The following is a 16,825-nucleotide window of genomic DNA, read 5'->3' as shown; positions in this document are numbered from 1 at the left end:
GGAGTTTGCACACTTCGGGGAAGTGTTTTTGTCCTTAGTGCACATGTAGGAATTATGATCACCACCACATTTACGATCATGACGGCAGTTAGTTTGGGCGTGATGGAATCTTTGGCAGCGATAACACTGCAAGTGTCCAGCTCTGCCTTTGTAATTTTCTATAATGATTTTCATTCCTAGAATGAAACACTCCTGACGAATTTCTTTGTTTTTTTTCACATCTTTCTAAAGTAATAAGAAATAGAGGGAGGTTGTGAATTTTCCCATCTCTGCGACATTTAAGCTGGTTGACACGTAGAACGTCATATCGTTTTAGTTTCAGACCCTCAGCAGTTTCTCCAGTCTCGAAATATAAGGGTAGACTGCGTATTACCATTTTGATGTTCTTGCTCTCGGGTAATTCGTAGCAGTGAAAAAGGATTGCTTCATCTGTAAAGACTAACGATTTGACGATAAGTAGATGGTACTTTTGCTTGAATTTTAAAATCTCCCTGGGTTAATTGTCCATAATAATCGCTTACACAAGTGGGATTATGTAATTTCTTGATATGAGAGATATTCAGTAATTTCTTAATATGCGAGAAGTTATGTTTTCTCCTCTTTTACCGTGATCGTCGGGGGTTTTCTTTCTCATTCTTTGATTGGCTCAGCTTGAAGGCTGCTCGTCGTCGTGACTTAGTGCTATTTCCACTAATTCATTTTCGCTTTGCTGGGATGCTGGATTAGGAAATTTATTATCCTAGGATTCAGCAGTATTCGTTGTGTTAGGAGTCACGCATTTTCAGAATGGTTTTCTTGTTCTTTTAGTGAAATTGCTTCCGGGGCTGCCATCAGAATCCGAGCTCTCGTCAAGAGCCTTATACTTGATTATGCCTTCATCGGAGCGGGCTGGGCTTTGAGCTTGTCGAGCATTAGGTAGTTCCGGGAAATCTTCAGAAATAGTAGGTTTTGCAGGTTCACATTTGTCTTTACTAGCTTGAACAGGAAAATAATCAGCATTCATATGTTTATTTCTTTGAAGAAGTAATCCATTAATAGCATCTCTGATGGCGTAGAGAAACTCTTAGTTCCTCTCGTTGTGATGCAGTAACTTCGTCACCTCTGGTCTCTAAGTCGGAGATGATGGAGCTGAGAAAATTCAAATAGCTTTTCTGCCATTATGCTAAAATATAAGCGCAAAAAACAAAAAGATAGCAGAAGCCACAAGGCACGCTAGGACTTTTTACAGTACACCGAATCGAATCCATGTACCAACCCCTTTCCTCAAGTACCTTGTAGCAAAGTCACGCGTTAAAGCAGTAAGTAAATTGAAAGCGAGGGGATTAAGCCCCTTCACGCTCGAATGTCGAACTTGGTATCGAGGTTCGAACCCACGACGGATCTTGCTTTATATACCCCTACCAATGGGAAGCTCCACCCATACAGAAAAGGCTTCGAATGGCCCACAATGTTTCAGAACATTCGAGAGTGCTCTGGAATGTTCCACAATGATTTAGGATGTTCCCGAACGTTTCAGACTATTCCGGAACATTCCAGAATGTTTGGGTTCTCATCTCCAAAAGCATGCCCTTCAGATAAAAACGGGAATCTTCTTCATGGATGGGGGCATAGAGGACTGCTACACCATATAACTCCCTTGATCGTACCGGGACTCGTTTCTGACTTTTAGCGGCACGCACATTGTACACTTACTTTTATACTATATATTAATTAGTGTATAACGTTGATCAATAATTCTTATTTTTAATAATCATATTTATGTTAGATACACTAGCAAAACACTATATTCTTAATATGTTTAAAATCAAATCTGATATTTTTCTCTGCTGTTTTTCTATTTTATATAAGCTGTTGAAAAAAAATGAGTTTGTCATAAGCTGTTGAAAAAATGAGTATTGAGTTTGTTCACATTACAATTTAAGGTTCTTAATCGTCTTTCAAAAACTCTTCAACTATATATCTAATTTATGATAAATCTTATTTAAAAGCTTAAAAAATTAGTTTAGAAATGAATATTTTCACGAATTAGTATATTATTTCTTGTAATTGTAATTTGTATTTCTTCTAATATTAATAATTGTAATATTAATAATATTCTTGTAATAATAAAAATAATATATTTTATTACTTTAAATATACTCACTTTTAATTTAGAAAGTCATATTGATTTTCATAATGATCAAACTGTTAATAATTTCTACTACATAAGTATTAGAAGCAGAGAAATGTTGACAAACCAGTAAATTTTAGATTATTTGTCAACATTTTAATTTAAATTTAATTATAATTGAAAAAACAACCACAATTTTTCATCAGTGCAACTAATCTTATAAAATTATAAAGTGAATTTAAATTAGAAGTTTGTGGAAACAAATATATTTTTATACCTTTTTGGTCAAATGTATTATTAGAATATGTATTTCAATTCTGTGTACTAGCCTATATTTAGTACATGGTATTTTTTGTTACGTAACTAAAACTAGACCAGCCTTAAAATTTTATGTAAATTGGCTTAAAGAAAGAGACAAGAGACATAGCAATAAATAATTTTTACTGAAACTAATTAAAAAATTTTTACAGTATTATAAAATGATACTGAGTTTTGAAAATCAACGTAATTTTCCTTAAATAAAAATGCTGTAACTTTCACAAACAATGAATAATATGCATTTTAAAAAATAAGTTCTCAGCTTTTAAAAAAGTCACAGTACAAACATTATTTTGAACAAACATTATTTTGTTTGAACAAAACATTATTATAAGTTCTCAGCGTTTAAAAATGTCATAGTACTTTCTGATTATCTGCACTCTTTGTCTCTAATTTTGGTAGTATTGCCCATTGCCGATGATAAATAACCCAAGCAAGTGTGAATCATGTAGTACATATTTGAGTATATATAAGATTTATGTGCTTTATATTTTACGGTAATTTCACTAAATTCTTTCCCCCAGCTATTAAAATGCAAATATTTATTATATAGATTTCTCTATTTTTCTTATAAAATTTGTTCTTTATAAAACTATTCCTTTTACTATTATTTTTGAACAAAACATTATTTTGTGAGCCATTAAGTTAGCTAAACCAAAGATTTTTGCCAATTCACAAAGTCACCAATGAGTTCGCTGCTTTTTGTAGGGCTGTGAATAATCAGAAAGTACCGAAATCACATTAGCCTCAAATTTTTAAACACTGAGAGAACATAAAGCTGATGCAGAAGCAAACTAACAATACACAGTTTATACTGGCAGTGTTTTGTTTGGATAAAGCTGTTATTTTATCCTTCATTATCATTATTTTATTGCTATAACAGCAATTATCCTTCCTTTGACATAACTAGAAACATCCTTCAAAGTTCTTTTCCCCCTTCCTTTTCATTTACACCAACCTGTTCACTTGGACTTGTTTTAACATATTATATTTCATATACTAAAAATACTTTAGAATTGTAACTTTCAATCAATATAAATCATAAAAACTTAAAACAATTTAAATTCCTTCCAGAATAAAATATGTGCAAGTTTTCCCTAACTGATAATATTCTAGTGTTTTCTGAAATTTTGAAAGCTAACTAAAGAAGATTTCAGATACATTCGAAACCATAGTTGTTCTTTAAAATTTTAATTGTAATTTAACTAACACAATTTTCTTGTTCAAAGTTCTAGAATTTAATTACTTCTAATTAATAAAGTTTATAATTAAGGATAAAGTAATATGTTTGAAGGGAAAATAATGCCTCATTTCGCTTCCATTTAATTTAATAAGTTTGTCATTAGTATACTTATTCAAGCCAGTGTTTGCATAATTCGTATCTATTTCTTCAGTCAAAGAAAATAAGAAGAAATACCATCATTATATTTAAAACAAGTTGAGAATTTCTTTTCCTCTAAATCTGTAAATCTTTCCTTAAAAATAAGTTTCTGAAGAAGTACATTTTTATACTCTCAACGACCTTGTTTGTTCTTTTTATAAGCATTCTTTGCAATGAGTTTGTTAGAAAGAGTCAAAACTTTACCCATTTCCTTCATTTACATTTTGCGTTTTGGCAGTTAAATTTCGTTATGTAAAAGCAGTCTATGTCAACACTTTGATATCTTCTCAACAGAATGTTTAAATGCTGTTTATTTATCAAGCCATTTAAAATTTTCTTGACCTTTTATTGTCTAATATCCAGGAATGGGTATGCGTCGACATACCCTGCACCTTGAAACACGGGACTTTAGGTCTCCAGCTTTCAGTGTCTGTGGTTCGGGAATGATGAATTGCTTGTCATGCTTAATAGCTGCCAACCAGAAACTGTATGCAGTAGTATAGTAGTTGCATCTGCCAAGGCCTTGGCATTCAATGAAAGGATTTGGCCTAAAATCTTGCAAACAAGAACCAGGGGAAGAAAGAGGCTGTCCACTACCTTCGGCTCCAGCATCAGTATTCTAAAAGGTGAAATATATATAATTACTTTTAATTTACAATCATTTATATAATTTTGTTCTTCATATATTACAGTGGAATTTCTTTAACATTTCTTGACTACAATTTTTTGATTTTGCAAAGTGACTTAAATATCAGCAAACGTGCACAAAAATTGTTTTCAGCAGGTTTTCTAATGTATGGGTAATTCATGCACTTAGACACATAAATCGTTTCCCTCCCTCTTAAAAAATTTTATTATGCAAAATTTCTAATTAAAGTTATGTTCAACTGTTGTCTACATCTATAAAAATAATTCTATAGAACAGTCTCTTAATAAATATTGAGTGTTGCAGTCATCATAACTGAGCATTGCCTGAAAATGGCCCAAGCTGTTTGGACAATAGAATAGCATTTCTATAGAATCTGCATCAGCATCAGGATGTCATGTAGGAGTTCTTGGATGATCTTCATAGACATTACATCATCAGCCCCCAAATCACCCTATCGTCAAAATTATTGCATTTCGAGTCTAGAGATCTGTGTAACCCTTTATAATGGGTTATTATCGGGACCAAAATATGAGTTAGTGAAATCAGTACAGGGGCAACAAAATTTTGGACGCATCAGATGGACTAACTCAGGAGTGGTAGGTTGCATGGAGTGGAAAGAAAAGTTGATCCTGCTGTAGTATTTATAACGTGCTGGAATAAGTGTGGTATTTATAACATGCCATAATAATATATTAATATTATTATTACTAAATAATAATTTATATATTAATTAAGTATTACATCATATACATATCTATGATGAATAAATGTAAAATAAATTAGAAAAACTAAATTTCTAGTAAAAGCGCTTGTTTTACTGATTTATTCACAACTTCAACATACTATAATAATGGATAACTTGAAAACATCAGAATTAGCTTTCTACTGAGGCAAAACTCGAAAGAGATTCTGCAGTTTAAACAGTCCAAAGAGGTTCTACAGTTTAAACAGTATCTATTTCTGATAAATTTTCCATGAAAAAGCTGAACAGTTTCAGTTTTAAGGCAGTTTTTGCTACAGGCATCTTTCATGACACCATTTGAAAATCATGATTTGAATATTTTATATAATCATGTATTTATTATATAGATTTTTAACATTAGCTTGTAGGGTTTATATTTATTTTAACTAACATTTATTTTAAGTTTAAACTAACTTTCCTGTCAAGCCTTACTTTCCCCTGGAAATGCCAATGCCAGAGTATGTAAATTTTAGTAGAACGCGCAAGGATTCAAATTATCAGCGGAAGTATTCTCAGTTAAATAGAAAGGAAACGAGTTCGAGGTGTGCTGTTCGTACTTCACGAGCGCGGAGGTAGTTAGCCAGAAATTGAAGAACCCCGCGTTTCGGCCTGTGTGCTTGCCTCGGAGAATTGTTAATCGTTCAACGTGATGTTCAAAGTTTGCTGAATTAGCAGCGGTATTGTAAAACGCGGTGAGGTTAGTTACTTTTAGAGAGCATCGTAGTTAGAGTCTTGTTATTATTTCTTTTCAGGTTCTTATTTTTATTTTACCGCCGGGTCGGCGTAGTTTGTGAGCGTCAAGAGCACGCAATTGTAATGTCTTAAGTTGAATAAAAAGGGACTTAAACCCTTAGCAAGACTCTGTCTCTTTTCCAGTTTCAACAGTTGCCTCTTGGTTGCGTGCAGGTTGGAGGCGCGCAACTCTACATTGGAGCCCGAACTCTTATCGAACTGAAATGGCCGAAAATCGGATGGAAGCCGCGGGACAACACCAAGAAATTTTAAGCCATTTGGAAGGATTTGGATACCTGGTCCAGACTTTGAGAGCGTCAATCAAGCCAAACGTCAATTTCGACGGAAAACATTCGGTGGCGATATTTCTAGAAGGCCTAGAAAATCACTTTCAGCTCTACCCTGTGCCTGAAAGACAAAAATTTGCCATCGCCACATCCGCACTAAGAGGACAGGCCGCGCTATGGTGGAAGAATATAGGCAAATTTTTATTAGGGGAATTTGGAAGCCAGACATATGCATTTGAAAATTTCAAAAAAATCGTTAGTAAAGGCCTTCCCCATAGTGAAAGATCGAGCAAGGCTGGAAGCCGAACTATATAGTTTCTATCAAAGGGATATAGAAGAGTTGACGGACTTTATTCTACGAAAAAGTAAGCTGACGGATATGCTGTATGGGAAGAAACCCGACGCGGAGATTATTGAAATAATCTTACCAAGATTGTTACCTGCTGTTCAAGACTACTTTGAAATTAGAAACGCAAGCACATTGCAGGAGCTCTTCGAATTGGCGGTGAAGTTTCAAAATCACAGAATAGCGGAAAAAGCTAGAGGGGCATCGTATTCTCAAAGTACCCGAAGGAAATCTTCAAATGAGCAAACCAGAAATGCAAACCGCTCTTATGGGGGAAAGAGCTATCAAGCTAACTCATCGAACCTCGAAGGTCAAGGCCCAAAAAGAAAATTCGAAAACTAACATCCGCGTACCCAGAAGGCAGAACTTGAAAGGAAACCTTTAAACGAGTAGAGGGGCCTGTGAAAGCGAGGGTCCAGACCCCTGAAGTTTTAAAAAAACCCTCAAAAAGACATTTAAATACGGTCATCGTAAAAAACTCACATCTACCAATTATACAAGTCCTGGTTGGCGATGTACCAGTAGAAGCCCTCATCGATACAGGAGCAGAAGGAAATTTTATGAGCGAAACATTCTTCAAAAAGAATTTTTATAGGGTACGATTATTTAAAACCAAAAATACGGAAATTATAGCGGCGCAAGGAAAAACCTGTCACTGCATCGGGAAATTATCATTAAACATACAGGTAAAAGAGAAAAGCCTCAAACTATTTTTGTAGTGAAGAATCTGCAAAATCCTCTTATTTTAGGTATGGAGTTTTTAAGGGCCGCGAAGGCCAAATTGAATTTTCAAGACAGTTCCGTTGTGCTGGAGATGGACCAGAGGGTGGTGGAACCTGTGGAACAACCGCAAGTGGACCTTAGCCATCTGAATGACCATGAAAGTCAAGCCATCCAGCAAGTGGTGAGTAATTTTTCTAACTTGTTTTCAGAAAAGCCTGGTAGTTGTCAAATAGTTACGCATCAGATACAATTAACTGCCGAAAAACCTTGTAGGACTAAACCATATCGTTATGACAAACAAAAAGACGTAATCATCGAAGAACATATTCAGGAGATGTTAAAGAATAAAATAATAACGCCCATAAATAGTGAGTAAGCGAGTCCAGTCGTACTATGTAGGAAAAAGAACGAGTTTCCTCCTTCGGATAAAAGGGCTTGGAGGTTTGCTATCGATTACAGAAAACTAAATAGTATTACTAAATTCCCAGGTTACCCTTTGCCGGTTATAGAGGAAATTATTAGAAAGATCAAATCTACAAGATACATGTCTACTTTGGACTTAACGTCTGGCTACTATCAAATAGCTATGAGACCCGAAGACTTACATAAAACCGCGTTTATAACAAAATCGGGCACTTATGCATTTTTACGCATGCCCTTTGGGCTGTGTGGGGCCCCATCAACATTCCAGAGAGCTATGGACATTGTTCTAAAGCCTGTCCTAGGAAAGTCAACTTTAATCTATCTAGATGATATAATTATAACGAGTAGTACGTTGGAACAACACATTAAAGATCTAGAAGAAGATTTTAAATTATTAAAAGAGGCCGGTCTTACAATTAACGCCTCAAAATGCAAGTTCGCAACTAAAGAACTTAAATATCTGGTTTATAAAATTTCGCAAAAGGGTATAGAAACGCAAGATTCAAAAATAAAAGCAATCAAGAATTTTCCACCGCCCAACACCGCCAAGAAACTTTCCTCTTTCCTTGGGTTATGTTCTTACTATCGGTCTTTCATAAAAGATTTCGCTAATATTGTTGAACCACTCTTAATAATTAAAAGAAAGAGAAGTAAATTTACGTGGACAGCGGAAGAAAATACCGCTTTCGAAAGATTAAAAGAAGCGCTCATCAATGCCCCTGTCTTGAAATTCCCGGAGGGGGACGAAAAACTGGAAATTGCAGCAGATGCGTCGGACTATGCGGTGGGTGCGGTTCTTATGCAAAATAGCCATCCTCTGGCATTTTTTAGTAAAACGTTGAATCAGACACAAAGGCATTATACAGCTACAGAGAGAGAAACATTAGCCGTATTAATGGCTGTACACAAATTTCGAGTTTATTTCGGCAAAGCGCCAGTAACAGTCATTTCGGTTAATGCGGCTGTTGGTAGACTTTACTCGGGGAAAAAACCTAACGCCCAGGTTAATAAGATGGGCTTTAAAACTCCAAGAATATAATCTAATAATAAAATATAAACCGGGTAAGGAAAACAATGTAGCTGACGCACTTTCTCGTATAAAACTGGACGATGAAGGAAATGAACTTAAATGCGCTGTGTTGACTTAAAAAATTTTAGATTCTAGAGATACGATTATCACTGAACTGAAAGCTGATCCTGAATTTGGAAATATCTATGCATATTTGAAAGACCCCGAAAGCTTTGAGCACACAGATATCGATGCGATAAGAAATAGAGCAGAAAACTATGAAATAATAGATAATTTATTATTTTATACGAAAACAACAAACGAAAATCTCGAGTACAAACCAGCCATCCCAGCCTCGCTTCGATTAAGCATTTTGAAGGAATTACACGACGCGAAAAGAGCGGGTCATTTAGGGGCGAGAAAGACTTTAAAAAGGGTACGCGAGGCGGTATATTTCCCGCAATTATACAAAATAGTAACTGCGTATGTCAGGTCCTGCAATCAATGTCAGTTAATAAATGATATTAATTACAGCCCGGCCGGTACTTAAATAGCATTCGCTCTACATTTCCGAATGGAATTTTCAGCATAGATCTTCTTTGTCCTTTCCCCCAGAGTGAGTTAAATAAAAATCGTTTTCTTTAGTAATTGTAGATCATTTTTCAAAATGGACAGAAATTGTTCCACTTAAACGCGCGTCAGCCAAAACAGTCGCAGATGCATTCTTACACGGATACATTTTAAAATACGGTGCTCCGATAAAAGTCATTAGCGATAACGGAAAACAATTCATTAGTCAAATATTTGAAAACATATGCACTGGACTTGGCATACGCCATATCAAAATGGTTCCGTATAGACCACAGGCAAACATAGCAGAAAGAGTGAATAAAAACATAGTAAAAATAATTCGCAGTTACGTTAGCACACATCACAAGCGCTGGGATGGCTACATAAATGAATTAGCTTATGCTTTAAGAACGGCAAATCACGATACTACCAGAAAATCTCCAGCAGAATTATTTTTAGGCCGAAAGTTAATTACGCCTTTAGATAAATTATTCTTTGTGCAACAAAGAGAGCAAGAGTTTAAACATAAAGATGTGCAAAAACTTATTGATCAGGCGCTTAGAAGCTCGGATACGGCAAGAAATAAGCAAAAAGTGTATTACGATAGAAAACGCCGTGAAGCAGATTTTAAAGTTGGGGATAAAGTATTGAAGCGGAAATTTTCTTTATCAAGTGCCCCAGACAATTTTACTGCAAAGTTAGCTCCAAAATTTGAAGGCCCCTATGTAATTCAGGAAATCAAAGGAGTCGTATTGTACCTTAAGAACGAGAGAGGGGACATCAGTAGAGCAAGTCCCGACCAGGTGAAAAAATACTATAATCCAAATGATTTTGAAATCCTTAAAAGTTTCTTGCAGGACTCAAGTCTAAAAGAAGTAGAAGGTCCAGAAATAACGACAACTGTTCCATCACCCAAGAAGCAGAGAACTGAAGAGAGACCTAGCCCTTCTACAACCAAGACGACGGTACCAAAAAGAAAAAATGAAAACTTTCAAACTCCAGCATTTAAGAAAAACAAGAATGCAGATCCACCGCGTAAAGAAACCTTGGTAAAGAGGAAAACACCACCTACAACGTATCGCAGTAGAAATTATACATCAAGGAGAACGCTCCCAGGGCCAGAGAGTCAGGTGCAAGCAAGGCCGCCGTTCCGGAAACTGAGAAGACAGCAGGAGGAACGAAAATACCAGGAACAACAGAAGAAATTCAAGAAGGACTCCAGACCGGAGGACGTCAAGACCAGCCGTCCAATGGAAAAACGAAAACGACAACAGCCCGACGATTACTCCGCCAAGAGGCCAGCATGCAGAGGACGCAAAAGAAAAACTAATGTGGACGACACTCGGAGGTCAGTAAGGAGAAGATTGACGTCCATGAAACCTATAACGTGGGAACAATTTTGCCAGAAAAGAATGACGGAGTTTCAATCATCAAAAACTCAAAGATAAGTTAAAATCTTCTATAAAATTTTTTCTTTTGTTCCGAAATGTTATGCATAAGTACGAAGTTCTATGTTTTGACGAAAGTCAATATGTCTAGGTTGAGACTTAGTTTTGTTTTACTTTATTTAGCTAAGGCAAAAGTATTATTTGCTTTAAGTATAAAAGCAAAGAACAAGCATTTTCTGTTGGTCGAAAGACTAATTCTCTTATGTTAAAGCCAAAATTTGGCCGAAGATAAAAATAACTTCGTATTCTTGTATTAATAAGAATTTTAGTTTCAGTGCCGCCAGCTTCGCGAAGAATGAGTAAAGTAAAAATTTATTTTCTCTTATTCATTTTATGGTAAATTGTAAAAATCATATGTATTAAAATTTTGTAAATATACGTAAATACTTGAAAGTTATGTAAAAGTAGAATTTAGTCTAGAAGCATAAAATTTTAGATGCTAAAAGTAAATGCTTAAAAGCAATGAATTCGAATTTAAGTATTAAACTGTAGATAAAATCATGCTTTAGAGCGAAAGCCTGTATGTCTAAAGATGAATGAGAGGGAAATTAGAATGAATGTGTTTTGTAGGGTTCTCCACCTACACTTGAATTATTAAGAATGTTAAAGTAGCTCATCGAGTTGTAGAATGTCGAGTAAGGTGTGTCTATTTGGTCGTTGAATTCTAACAAATCATGGTGGTTAGGGGAAGTGTTGTAAGACTAAAACACGAATATTCCCGTTTGACACCACACATGGTGGAGAGCCAGGGTAAAGTTAAATTAATGTTTGAATAATTGAATGAATGTGAATTAAGCAGTAACTAAGGAAAACGAATCGTTTAAAAACAAAAATTTATTCAGTGTCAAGAAAGTGTAAATTATAATGTATTTAGAAAAATACTGATACTTATTCCTTCCAGATGCTGGAAGGAAAAGAACAAGATTGATTGATGAAGTCCAGGAAAAGTTGCTGTAAGAAGAGAGATTTATATAAGTATCGACAGAAATTTAGTATACATTTTGCTACATAAGATTTTTTTTTATGTAAACGAGGCTGAGTTAGTTCAGAATTATAGAAACTTTACAACAGGTCGTTTGTAGGACCTGCTTCCAAGTTTTCCAAATTCTGGCAGCGGCAAATGTAGGGTTTATATTTATTTTAACTAACATTTATTTTAAGTTTAAACTATCTTTCCTGTCAAGCCTTACTTTCCCCTGAAAATGCCAATGCCAGAGTATGTAAATTTTAGTAGAACGCGCAAGGATTCAAATTATCAGCGGAAGTATTCTCAGTTAAATAGAAAGGAAACGAGTTCGAGGTGTGCTGTTCGTACTTCACGAGCGCGGAGGTAGTTAGCCAGAAATTGAAGAACCCCGCGTTTCGGCCTGTGTGCTTGCCTCGGAGAATTGTTAATCGTTCAACGTGATATTCAAAGTTTGCTGAATTAGCAGCGGTATTGTAAAACGCGGTGAGGTTAGTTACTTTTAGAGAGCCTCGTAGTTAGAGTCTTGTTATTATTTCTTTTCAGGTTCTTATTTTTTATTTTACCGCCGGGTCGGCGTAGTTTGTGAGCGTCAAGAGCACGCAATTGTAATGTCTTAAGTTGAATAAAAAGGGACTTAAACCCTTAGCAAGACTGTGTCTCTTTTCCAGTTTCAACAGTCGCCTCTTGGTTGCGTGCAGGTTGGAGGCGCGCAACTCTTCAAGCTTGAAAGGAAAATTCTTTTGTTTGAGGTGTCAGGAATGCTTTGGCAATATAGTGGTAACTCAGATTGAGGTTTTGATGACCACTGATCTAGATATTTAACATGGAATGAAGAGATGAAGTTTTACTATCATATTAATCAAACTATTAAAGTTATCATTTCACATTATCATACTATCAAAGTTTTACTATCAATTTTGTTTTTCAGTGAGTGACTAAATTGCAATACTGTATGGACAAAGAAATAACTACATAATAATGATTTCTCACAGTTCTTAACCAATCAGATTAACGAAAATTTTACTATAAATACCCTTGTAATCCTACTACGCACTCTTTTTTTGCCACCTGAACTTGCTTGCTAAATGATGTCTCTTCGCTTAATCGCATTCTTCCATTGTTCTAAAATATAACTGCATATACAAAATTGTGGGGCAATTTTAGCACCTTTGTGTTGTACCAATTAGGAAAAAAATGCATTTCTGAAGAATTGCTCCTGCTCAAAATTAAAAAAGATATCTTAACTATCAAGTTAGTTGTGACTTTCCCTCCAGTCGTCATCCATACAACATTCTTCTCGGCCATGATTAAAAAGATAATTGCTACATTCTTTAATCAAGTTAGCTACAACGAAATAAATCATCACATATTCTGTCACCAATTTATACATACGTATTTTTGTTTTATATCAACAGATAGGTATGTATGGATGACTTCATTCAAAAATATTTTACATTGATCTATCCAGCTGTTACAGTTCAAAATATAAGTTTAATTATATTTATTTATGAATTTCGTTTCAAATGAGTTATGAATTTGTTTAATTACGAAATCAGAACTAATACATCAGTTCTCATTTCATATGAAATCAGAACTATACCTTCCGTTTCTTGCAATCATTATTTTGATGAAGTGATTTTTTTTCAAAGAAAATATTTATAAGATTATATTTTCTTTATGTTCATTGATTAATATCAGTTACTTCTATGTGAAACGCAAATAGATTATACCGTAACAATGCAAAAGTAATGCGAAGAATAAATAAATAGATAAAGAATAAAGCAAGTTCATTTCATATATCTGTAAGCAAAGAATTTTTGAATTATCTCACCATGAAGAAACTGTATCCATCCCATAAGTCAGCCCAGCCATTAGGACATTCTGGTACTTCAGTACTCTGGCTGTGAACTGCTATTACCTATTGAATAATAGGAATAAAATTATACATTTTTATGCTTAAATAATTTCATGATACTATTTACTATTTATTTACTTAACAGTCTTATTCAAGAATGATTTTCTAAAATGGCAATTAAATAATATTCTTCTCTGCATTAGTAAAAAGTACAGAGTACAAAAATAAAAAGGGCCAATAAAAATCCATTAACTATTATTAACTCCTAAAGAGCTTAGTGATAATATTCAAACTATTTTGTCTGACTAACAGGATTGCCGAATCTCTTACTTAAACGAATAGATATGCTCATTTTATGTAAATATGTATAAGTCTCAGTTTAGTATTAAAAATCCAGACTTTAAATATTATGAAGTGTTATAGATTATTATGTGGAACTATTTTAATTCATTGAAATTATCTATGAGTCATATTTATCTATGGTTATATTTTTAATCAATAAAGTAACCTATACGGGCTGAACTTTCTTTCTAAGAGATAAATTATCTCATTGCCCCCATATTTTACATGAAGTATCTTTTAGATTTTATCCAAACATATTTTGAACTAATGCACAGTATGATTAGAAAATCAGAGATCTGAACTACTGTATAAGATGATTAAAAAAATATCTGGAGATACAGAGAATGATTTTCGAGTGCGTCCTTTAGCTGCTCGGTCTCTGTGAGTGAGCTCTGCATTCATGTAGCGATGCATACGGCACGAAACCGCTCGGATAATGATGATTTACGTCAAATTTATCTAACACTCAGTAATCCTGTTCCATCTCAACGAATCATTTTCGCATATACATTCCATTACAAAATCTGCTTATTTTGGTTTCCTCTATGTTCCTTTACATTCCTGCGTTATATTTTTTAATCATCCCCTGTATGTCATAGGTTAACTAGAATACGTTTATGGATGGGAAAAGCATTCAACATATCCACACATCCAGCCCATGAAAAGAATTCAAAATTATGAGTTTAATTTTGTGTGAGAAATACTTTGGTCTTTTGTTATTTGCTCTTATTAACCCTATTTCAAATATGAGCTTATGGGTTACGTATAACATTCTTTGCCAGGTGACTTCATATAACAAATGGCAACAGTATTGGTAGGAGGACCATATTTTCTAATTCTCTCTAGCCAAAATTTTATAAAAAAACATTTTTAATTCTTGAAATAGGTTTTGGGCAGGATTTTCGTATTTACAAAAAATCTTACTTTTCTAGTTAATGATAAAAACTGTTTACCATTGACATTTTAAAAAATTACTTATCTGTAGTCCACATTTTAGTCAACAGATGGCATTACAGTTTCCATCTATCATTTTGTCAGAAAACTTACTAAGTTCTTTTAGTGTTCTTATGTTTCTATAGTTCTCCATTGTAGCATTAAAAGCTAATGGAATTACTCTTTGACCTATGAAACTACAGTACTACACGGGTTTACGCATTTTAAGTCCATTTGTTTTTGTTTGGCATATTGTAATAGAACTCTCTTCTAGATCAGTGTTTCTCAACTGGATTTACTCCAAGGACCGGTAAAATATTTCGGTACATTCTCGCGTACCGGTTAAGTTTAATAATTCGACCCATTGGCACAATTTTTTCACATAAATAAATCATAAAGACAAAACTAATTTTTAAAGCATTTCATTTGTATTAATTTACGTATCTACATTCAACTTACTTTAGATTTTGGACAGATAGCTGGATATTTCGCGGACCGGCAAATATTTCTTGCGGACCGGCCCTTGAGAAACACTGTTCTAGATCACGGGTTGCCAACCTGCAGTCCGCCATGTGTTAGCTGGTGGCCTGCGGAGCTCGAGTCATAGTAAAAACTTTTCAGTGTACGGTGCACGTTATACGCAAAATAACCATCATATCTTAATGAAAAACAATTAGTTTCACAACTTCATTAATATTCATGATGCCGAAATTTGTCTAATTAAAGAGACTCCTGCGTTTCCTAGGAACCGATTGAACCTTCTAAATTTCCATGCTTACCGCTGTGATCGACATAGTCGCTGTGAAAGAGGTGTCGTCAAGTACGTTAAGCGGAATCTGAGCTCATGTTGACTGGGGATGCAATTTCACAAATGCTAACGGTCACATGATTCGCCGTCTAGTGGACAGCAATCTATCTATGTTCCTAAAGAACCTGCTTACCGTCGCAATATTAATAACAGAAGACTATTTTAGACTTACTGCTGACCAATTTTAATATACCTATTCCAATAGATGTCGTGAATGATCTCTCTTTGGATAATGTTCCAGTTATCTCCATAATTGGTGGTAGAAATACCCAAAGGTTTCATTCCTCGCAACATTATAGACTGAAAATTTCTTCACAATATAGCAATCACTTCTCCTATTCATGCAGAACAGCTCAAGTGTCCCATTGAAATAGATTCTTCGGCGACTGAAGCGACATATTTGAGTTTCTTAGCAAAATGTATTAAAGAAAAGGGAATGCCAACTGAAAAATACGAGAGGCGCTAGTCACTGTCTAACCGCACTCGTGCGAAAATGAACACTGGAGTCCCATTTTATGATTTTAGGAAAAAAGTTTATGCTTTACATTTATAGGATGCGACATCTACACAAGCTAATGCGAACCTGGTAATTAAATGGTACACACCAATGCCACAATCATTGGAACGGCAAACTGGGCAGCCTAGTGTCTGGTCGAACTAGAGGTGCGCTTACAGCAACTGTGCAATGAGATGACGCCTAACACTTTGCGGGACATGTATGTCTCATGTATTCATGTTAGATGTCGCTCAACAGTGTACTAGAACTTCCATTCATTTGTAGCTTTTCCTGTAATAAATGATACTTTTGCTTTGATTCCGTAATCATTTACATATATTAATGTTGCATTCACATATGTAATATCTCGTTAGATGCTAACAATTTCTTTCAGATGCACATATTTTTATGGCAATGAATGTACATTGAAAGCAAATCTTTCTTTATATAAAATTGTAAGTCCATTCACTGATAGCTGCTATTTTAGATTATATGATTTTTTATAAGTAATCATTAATCATACTTTCTGCAGCCATTTTCTGTATAATCTTTATTCTTCAGGATATGCGAAGGTAGCAAAATTTACTGAAATTTACTCTTAGGTGATGTTTTCCCACAAAACTGGAATTTTTTGTTTTGAATTTAAACTTCAATAATCAACCATTTATTCTTTTGTAGCCATCATG

At 34.6% G+C, this 16,825-nt stretch overlaps 1 protein-coding gene across 1 annotated transcript in view; it reads right to left on the bottom strand.

Annotated features, from left to right (window-relative positions):
* Positions 1-2,532: 2,532 nt before the first annotated feature.
* LOC118181964 (uncharacterized) overlaps positions 2,533-16,825 on the bottom strand; it is a 270,816-nt gene continuing 256,523 nt past the window's right edge. Inside the window, exons 40-41 of the mRNA XM_085823604.1 lie at positions 13,537-13,623; positions 2,533-4,428 (exon numbers count right to left, since the gene is read on the bottom strand). Of these exons, the coding sequence (XP_085679730.1) occupies positions 4,162-4,428; positions 13,537-13,623 (354 nt within the window). The 3' untranslated portion in view covers positions 2,533-4,161. The remainder of the gene's footprint in view (positions 4,429-13,536; positions 13,624-16,825) is intronic.

The sequence above is a fragment of the Stegodyphus dumicola genome, chromosome 1 (assembly GCF_044657685.1).
Source record: "Stegodyphus dumicola isolate Sdum_Otavi_A_Nest chromosome 1, ASM4465768v1".
NCBI classification, from domain to species: domain Eukaryota; kingdom Metazoa; phylum Arthropoda; class Arachnida; order Araneae; family Eresidae; genus Stegodyphus; species Stegodyphus dumicola.
This window is presented reverse-complemented; position numbering and strand designations above follow the sequence as displayed.